The sequence below is a fragment of the Enoplosus armatus genome, chromosome 3 (assembly GCF_043641665.1).
Source record: "Enoplosus armatus isolate fEnoArm2 chromosome 3, fEnoArm2.hap1, whole genome shotgun sequence".
Lineage (NCBI taxonomy): Eukaryota > Metazoa > Chordata > Actinopteri > Centrarchiformes > Enoplosidae > Enoplosus > Enoplosus armatus.
In genome coordinates this window covers 7,553,843-7,561,455 of record NC_092182.1, presented here as the reverse complement: position 1 = coordinate 7,561,455, position 7,613 = coordinate 7,553,843, and the positions used below count along the sequence as shown (strand labels likewise).

General features: G+C 44.9%; 1 protein-coding gene across 2 annotated transcripts in view; it reads right to left on the bottom strand.

The window, feature by feature from the left end:
• The window catches only part of magi1b (membrane associated guanylate kinase, WW and PDZ domain containing 1b), a 126,779-nt gene that overhangs the window by 10,147 nt on the left and 109,019 nt on the right, over positions 1-7,613 (bottom strand). For both annotated transcript variants that reach the window (XM_070901917.1, XM_070901918.1), the window contains 3 exons: positions 6,760-6,952; positions 4,337-4,702; positions 2,205-2,408 (listed from right to left, as the gene is read on the bottom strand). In XM_070901917.1, coding sequence (XP_070758018.1) covers positions 2,205-2,408; positions 4,337-4,702; positions 6,760-6,952 — 763 coding nt within the window. The remainder of the gene's footprint in view (positions 1-2,204; positions 2,409-4,336; positions 4,703-6,759; positions 6,953-7,613) is intronic.

Genomic DNA, 7,613 nt, shown 5'->3' with positions numbered 1-7,613 from the left:
CCTTTCTTTCTTGGCCATTTACAGGTATCCTTTATTTGATTACAACTCTCCACTCCTCTCTTCTACTCACTATTCTGCTCACAATCACTTCCTCCGTCATCTATTCATCGCCTCCACCTCCACTGGTTCCCGTGGAGCCTGTTGGCTTAACGCTTCGATTGTCCATTGTCCATGATGTACAAAGTCAATTAATCAAGTGGCAGCGTGGGCGGGGCGAGCTTCATTTTTGGACTACGTTGAGGAGAACCTTGTAGTTTTGGGTGTGTGATGAATGTTTCAGCTCGGCCCTCAGCATGAGGTCCGTGCTGAAACAAACATTCACTCGACCACAAACTGTGTTACAATCTCATATTTTCCATTGCTCATTTTCTCACTTTCGCAGCCTCAAATTTGTCCCCATAAACCCCACTCGCCCCTCCATCTGCTCATTTGCATAACCCACTCCTTCCATTCTGCTGCCTCTCCATTTATCTCTCCACCGACTGTTTTCTGTCTGGAAATTAATCAAATAAGCTCTGTTTCTCTCTGTCTTTCCGTTCCGCTCGCGACCCACTGCCTCTTTTCTCCCCTCTCGCTTAAAAACTTTCATGGCGCAAAAGAAAAGGCACTGAGCTGTTTCTGTAATTTCTCTCCGGCTCTCTGGCAAAATGCCCTCTCGCCCTGCATGAACCGAGTTCGGAACAAGAGCAGGTACAATCAAAATGAGAAATTCAGGAGAGAGAAAGAGGGAAAGAAACTGAGAAGTGGAATAGCTGCACTACACAATAACCTCAGGCACGTATGTCTCCCTTCTTGTACACAATCGGAAACAATGAGGTGTGCTTGGTCTGCGCCTCAAGTCTACGCTGCATAGACATAAGCTTTGTTGAAGGCATTAGCTGTTTGTGCATGCATTACTGTGCACCAGCAGGACGAGTGCCGTGCCTGTTTTCCTTGTCACTGCAGAAGTATTGAGCATCAGTCACTACAAAACTCCGTCTGTGTTCCCACACAGGGGAGAGGTGAGCTCAATGGAAAGGAGCTGAACCTGACTTCACCTTGGCTAAACCTCTAGCGATGGTATTTATTCACGTCAGAAAGTTTAGACAGGATTGATCCGCACAAAAATAGGCATGCTCAGTCTTGTGTAAAACAGAGGCGAGAGAGAGGGAAAAGTCACTCAGACACACAACTTACAAACACAAGCCAGAATCTTTTCCCGTCACTCTCTCGGTGTCCGTGTCAGACAGCGTCTGTTTGTTGGACACGTGCACATAAACACAAACCAGGACTTTCAGATAAAGCATATCCGGTGATTTCTCTCTGATGCCTTCTCTCTTGCTCTCTGTCTTCTTGGCAGAGCAATTTTGGCTCACTGTTCTCATCAAGTGCTCCGCAGGAAAAAAAAACCTCTTCATCCATAAGAAGTGAGCCGGAAAGCAACGAGCGGCAGACAAATAGCTCCAATTTCTACCAGTGCGCAGGTTGACAGGGAGTATCGGCTTCCTCGCACACACACACACACACACACACACACACACACTTAATTAAAGAGTATTTGTGAAGCATGCCAGGGTGATCTGTCAGCACAAAGTAGCGAGAGCTCTCAGCTGCACGGCACAACATACGCTGTGCACAAACTTTTCCTTAAAACCACTTTGACACACCCACATACACACAGAGGCAGTCTCACACACACACTCACACACACATCTATCTATCATTTAAAATTGCGGGCATGTCAAAGGCAGAAATGCAAAGGCTGGGAAAGTTCCCAAATATCCCAAAAGACGCGGTTCAGTCAACACTGCGGGGGTGTTCCAGTCACTTTGAAACGCTGCACTCTTTAAATAACACTACAAGCATACATAATAACCACTCAGGGCTGTCCTGCATCTCAATACTCAATGTAATAATACCAACAATAGTTGATTACTGTATTGTTTGACTGCCATTACTGTTCCATTGAGAAAAGCCACTTGCACAAATTGATCAATAGTTTGGCTAAATGTGAATGTTTGGCTGACAGCTACCAACTGAATGGGATATTATCAGAATGCGCTGGTCAGCAATATCCCTTGGACCCTTGAAGGGACTTTTTAGGACCCCTAAAGTTGCTTGGTTCCCATGTTTTCCCCAACAGTTTATCAAGGGAATAGAGATTATTAGACGAACAAAATCAGAAATTATGATAACCTAACCCTTAACTGTCCTTCCTTACTCACCGTCTCCAGGAATGATGCGTAGTGTGACAGTGTTCCCGGCCTCCTTGATGAGGTTGACAATGTCGGAGTGGGACTTGTTGGTGATGGAGCATCCGTTCACAGCCAGGATGCGGTCGCCGACTTTCAGCTTCCTGCAGCGGTCGGCTGGGCTCCCCTCAATGATGCGCCCTATTTTGTGGGGCATGGCCACACATGCATTGCCAGCTATGGTCACCATTGACATGTTGTGATGCGTGATTCAGTGTGTGTGTGTGTGTGTATGTGTGTGTTTGGGGTGATGTTGGAGTGCGTTTGGAGAGAGGAGGAAAAAGAAGGGAAAGGGGGAAAGGTGTAGAAAAAGAGGACCAGAAGGTTAAGGGTTAATTGACAGACAGCCAACAGCCGGCTGAGCCAAAGTCACTGAGAGGAGCTGATCAGAAAAACGACAGAACAAAATGCAAGCTCCGGCAAAGAAGGGAAAGTGTGTGCTCTGCAAAGAAGTAAGAGAATCTGTCATACCTTAGCTCTCAGTACTTTTCCTGTAAATTGGTTTTTCAAATGAATCATTGGGAAAACTGAGCTTAACTCCATATCCAATGTGTTCCTCCTCCACCCTCTCCGTCTCATCCTCCTCTTTTACCCAAAGCTGCTCCAGCACCAAATTTCTAAAACGGGTGTCATTATTATATTTGCATGAGAGTCCCTCGGCAGCAAAAAGCTAATAATGAAAAAACTGTGTTGTGTCGTCTGCATCCCAAACACCTGCACCTGCAGACGGCAAACATACATCAGAGCTGACATCTCACCAACTACCCTGAGGTCTCTCTGCTCCTCTTCCTCCCCTCCCTCCCCCTCTCTCTCTCTCTCTGCAGTCTGACATCAGTCACTGCAGAGAAAAGGAATGTGCAATCACTCCATTCTTTCTCCATCTTCTTTATCATTATTATTCATTTCTCCCTCCAACCGCCTTGTACTCTTTTATTCCACTACCAACTTGTCTAAGCTGTAAAATATTGAGTGGAAGGTAGATGACAGAGAAACAGAAAGACTGAGGTGCTGTAGCATTTCTGAACAAAATAAAGTGCTTCTCCAAATACTAACAGTATGGGTGGATTGGTTTCTGACACCATCACTGCTATGAACCAGTGAAATATTGGAAAGCAACAACTGAGTTTGAAACTTTCACGTGGCCAGTGGGTTTCCATTTAGATTTTACTGCCGGCCCATGCTTTCTACTCTGGCCTGTGAAAAGGAGCTTTGCCACTTTGTAAGCTGAGCATTTTCATGCCTTTTCAGTCCACCCACACTGACAGAGATAAGAGCACAGAGAAGAGTGGAATGCCGTAGAGGTGTAGGCAGGAAGCCATGGCAGTCGGGCAAAGAGTGCACTCCATAGTAAAGACACTAGTTGGTAAGAAGCAAAGTAGAGTCAATTTGAGCAGCTTTATATGCGAGGATGTGTGAGATCAAAGGAATCGTATTGTTGAAAAACTCAGATATTACAGTATTTACTACCAGCTAAGTGATGCAAAATAACCTAAAAATATAGACATGGTGATTTTGAGTCAGTGCATCCCTCTGATCCTATGTGGTAAAATAAATAAACATCATTCACACCGATCATTTCCCGTATTTATCCTGCTAGCAGCACTCATTCTCATTAAGTTGTCATTAGGCTTTTAGTGCCAACCTGCTCGGCAGAAGCCATTTAAGTTCAGCTGAATAATACAAATGCCTTATGTAAGACCCACTTCACTTGTGATCAATTATGAAAGCCTTGTGTGAGTGTAGCAGCAGCTGCAGGCGAAGAAAGGGTTTCAGTGTCTTGGTTTGACAGGCACAGACGAAAATGAGAAAGAAGAACCAGTTCTTTGAAGAGTGTTGGTATTGATCTGGTGGGACTGTAAATAGCCAGAATCTGCGCTGGTTGTCAGGCATTTAGTGTTCAGTAGTTTTATGGATGATACAAAGGCAGCCCGTGAAGAAGATAGGAAGATAAAAGGCCCCAGTGATGAGGAGAAGCTATAGTGTGTGTTTCATGTTTTGCTGAGTGGAACTCATTTCTTCAATATTTGCATGAAGTGCATCAACAGTGGTCTTGAAGGTATTTTGTAACTTTTAGGACACAAACAGAAAAGTGTGACATCTCTTACCAAAAGTGGTGCCGGCTTCAGGCCGCGACACAGAAGAGACGATGACGAAACCGAATCCTTCGTTCTCGCCGCGGCGGATCTCTACGTCATAGGGCTGCAAGCCAGATGAGGCAGTGGCGTTGGGGGGCTGAGAGGAGGTGGTGGCAGCTGCTGCGGCGATCACAGCGTTGCCACTGCCCCCCGCCCCTCCGCCCCCTCCTCCGCTGCCGATGCCGGAGGTGGAGCCGCTGCCGGAGCTGACGGTATTGAGGGAATTCTGGCTGCCCTGCGGAGTGCGCTTCCCTATCTCCTCCGTCAGGCTGGGCGCCTGGGTGCTGCTGTGGTGGGAGGACGCCGGCGATGGAGGCACATCTCCCTCTGCTTTAACTGGAGATGGCAGAGGAGGATAAGGTGAGAAAGATGCAGAGAGAGGAAGAGGAGAGGAAACAGTGTGGAGAACAATAGAGGAGAAAGATGAGACCGAAGAAGATCAAGAGGAGAATGAAGACTACAGATAGAGATTAGGCCAGCCGGTGTTACATAAGAAGTTGAGGAGATAATAGAACAGAAAAAGCAGAGTAAGAGACCAGAGCATAATAAGGCAAGATAACATTAAAACAAAACTGTCAAGATATGACCACACCACATTTGTACAATCTGAAAACAAAAAAAGATTGTAAATAAACACAGACACTTTTCTCTCCTAACACAGCTAGTTTTTGTTGATATGATAGAAGACAAGGCACACGAGACAGCTTGGGGAGCCTCTCCAACAATCTCTTCTCTGATCTGTTTGGAACAAAAGATGAACTAAAGACGCGGCCTGCCTGTTGTATCTGGACATTTCATTCCACATTTCATTTCCTGTGCAGCTGCTCAAGGAAGGCGCCTCATATTCTCAACGCTCTGAGGCAGACGGGGAGCGGCAATGCACTAATGTCTGGCCGCTGTCATTGGGGCCGAAGGTTGACCACCCTCTCCATCATATTTATGGGCCTTTCTTTATCGCCTGCTGAGGAGCCGAGTGGAGCTGAGCAGAGCGGTGAAATGACATCAATGGGCGGGGGCGTTTGCTTGCGGTAGCGGCCGAGCGCTTCCCACTGTTACACACTCAGACTATTAGAGAGGAAGGCAACCCCTGCACATAGTAAGCAGGTCCCTGGGTAGCTGATGGAACTGTGATGAAAATAAATGGAGCCCACGGCGATGTAAAGTACAGAGTGTTTTTAAGCAACTCAATACTTTTGTACTGTAACAGCGGAGGCCTTAATGATATAATGGAATCAGATACAAACAAAGACATGTGATTTTGTTCGCAAAACTACGAGGAAACAGACACTGTGATTGGGTTAAATATATAATGATAATAAATATATAAATGTAATGGACAAATAGAGGTTAATTTTTAATGTTATAATCCTATAAACCCCAATTTTGAGTAGCCAATTAATGTATCTACATTCAGTAATTACAACTCTAATGCAGTAGTTTTCTTTGTTAGTGGCGGAGTCCGCCTTTCCCGCACTGAATTCAAGTTGCCTTCACATGCAAGAGGGATTCACTGGAAACGAGCCATGCATGTAGTCCAGCGAAGGTTTATCTCATTGATATCAGCCTCACTGTTTCCTGTTCACTCTCATTACACCGTGTCAGACCTGCATGAATTGTTGCTAATGCAAACAGAACATCCTACTGCTGCTGCTTCACATTAAAAGCATTCAACTGGTGAAACGCGCTATTATTGTGAGGAAGTCACAGGAAATGCAATGCATTAGTCGCAGCTGTTAGCTCTAATCGCAATCATTCATTAAAAATATGCCTACAAAATGAGACAACAGTAATCTTTGGATTGTTGTAACAGCAGATCCATTCTAAATATTACAGGGAGTAATGGAACAAGAAGGAGCAGTCACTGTTAGATGAAGAGTTATGTTGGAGTTACAGACAACAGCTTCTAAGCAAGGTAACCAACTTCACTGCTTCCTGCTTTTGTGTGCAGCATGAAATTAGATTTCAGTCGCTCATGGCATGATGGAAAAAGGCAGATTATTGACTGACTTCTTTATTAAAACAACGCGAGTCTGTTTGGCTGCACTGTAAGCAAATACACCAGCTGTTCTTCTGTTGCTTAATGTGTTTGCTGCTAGCAGAATTCTGGGTCCTGTGGTATTAAATCGTACTTGCTGTTACCACAGTGTCACCAAATCAACCAGGACTGAAATCTGGAGGCCAAAGTCATTTAATGGCCCGTTTCTTTTCACTCTGGCCTTGTGTCTCTAAAGTATTTGCCATAATTCACAAGACCTGAACACGTTTGTGAACGTCTGCCAACAGAAATATATCAAACCCCTATGGGAGTGATTGAACATAGACTTTTCTGGACCTGTCAGCGGGTCTCTAACAGGATTGGCTGCTCCCTCATCTTCATCCCTCTTCCTTCTTACCGGCGTAGCTGGTTTTGCGTCGCACAGTGAGGTTGACGTGGCCCTGCTTGGCAGCCTGCTGCATCAGTTGCACCACCAGTTGGTGCGACTTGCCCACCACTGCTGTGCCGTCCACGCATATCAGTTCATCGCCGGACCGCAGGCGTCCGTCCTCGTCCGCCGCTCCATACTTCACTATGTGGCCGATGTAGATCTGAAACACAAACAAAGTAGGTGGAGGAGAGTTGTGAGACTGTGTGCACAAATCTAGATCATGAACAAAGGCTGCCAAAAGCTATGTGCTATAGATTTTTAGATTATGTACATGGAAAGAGTTCATACACATACATTAAATAGGACCCAACTTTTACAGCAGGCATAGAGTTGGCATGCAGTACAGGTCTGCTACAATTTAAACCTCACTATTACATCTTTACTTTCATTTCCAGCCAGCTACAGTAGTCAACAGAGCCAAGCTCTAAAGTAAATCTTTTTTTTTCCTTCAAAAAAACACAGTGCAGACCAGCAAACAAGAGCGAACAACGTTGCCTCTTTAAAAAAAGGAAGAAAAAATGTGTGCGTGTGCAAGATGGATGTTTGTTTTTTTTTCTTTTGACAAAAGAAACGGTGTTGTAGAAATCACTGATATGATTTTGTCCAACACAGAAGCTCAGAACTACACACAGGAGGAAGATAAGTAGAAAAACAGATGTGCTGAAAAACCCTATAGATGTGCTGGGAATATAGCATCCATTTCACCATTCAGGTTACTGAATCTTGTCAGTTGTAGTTTATACATTTCACACAAATACATAGTGAAAATTGAGGAAATAGAAAAGCACACCAGGGAGAATCAGCTATGAGAGATAAAAAGA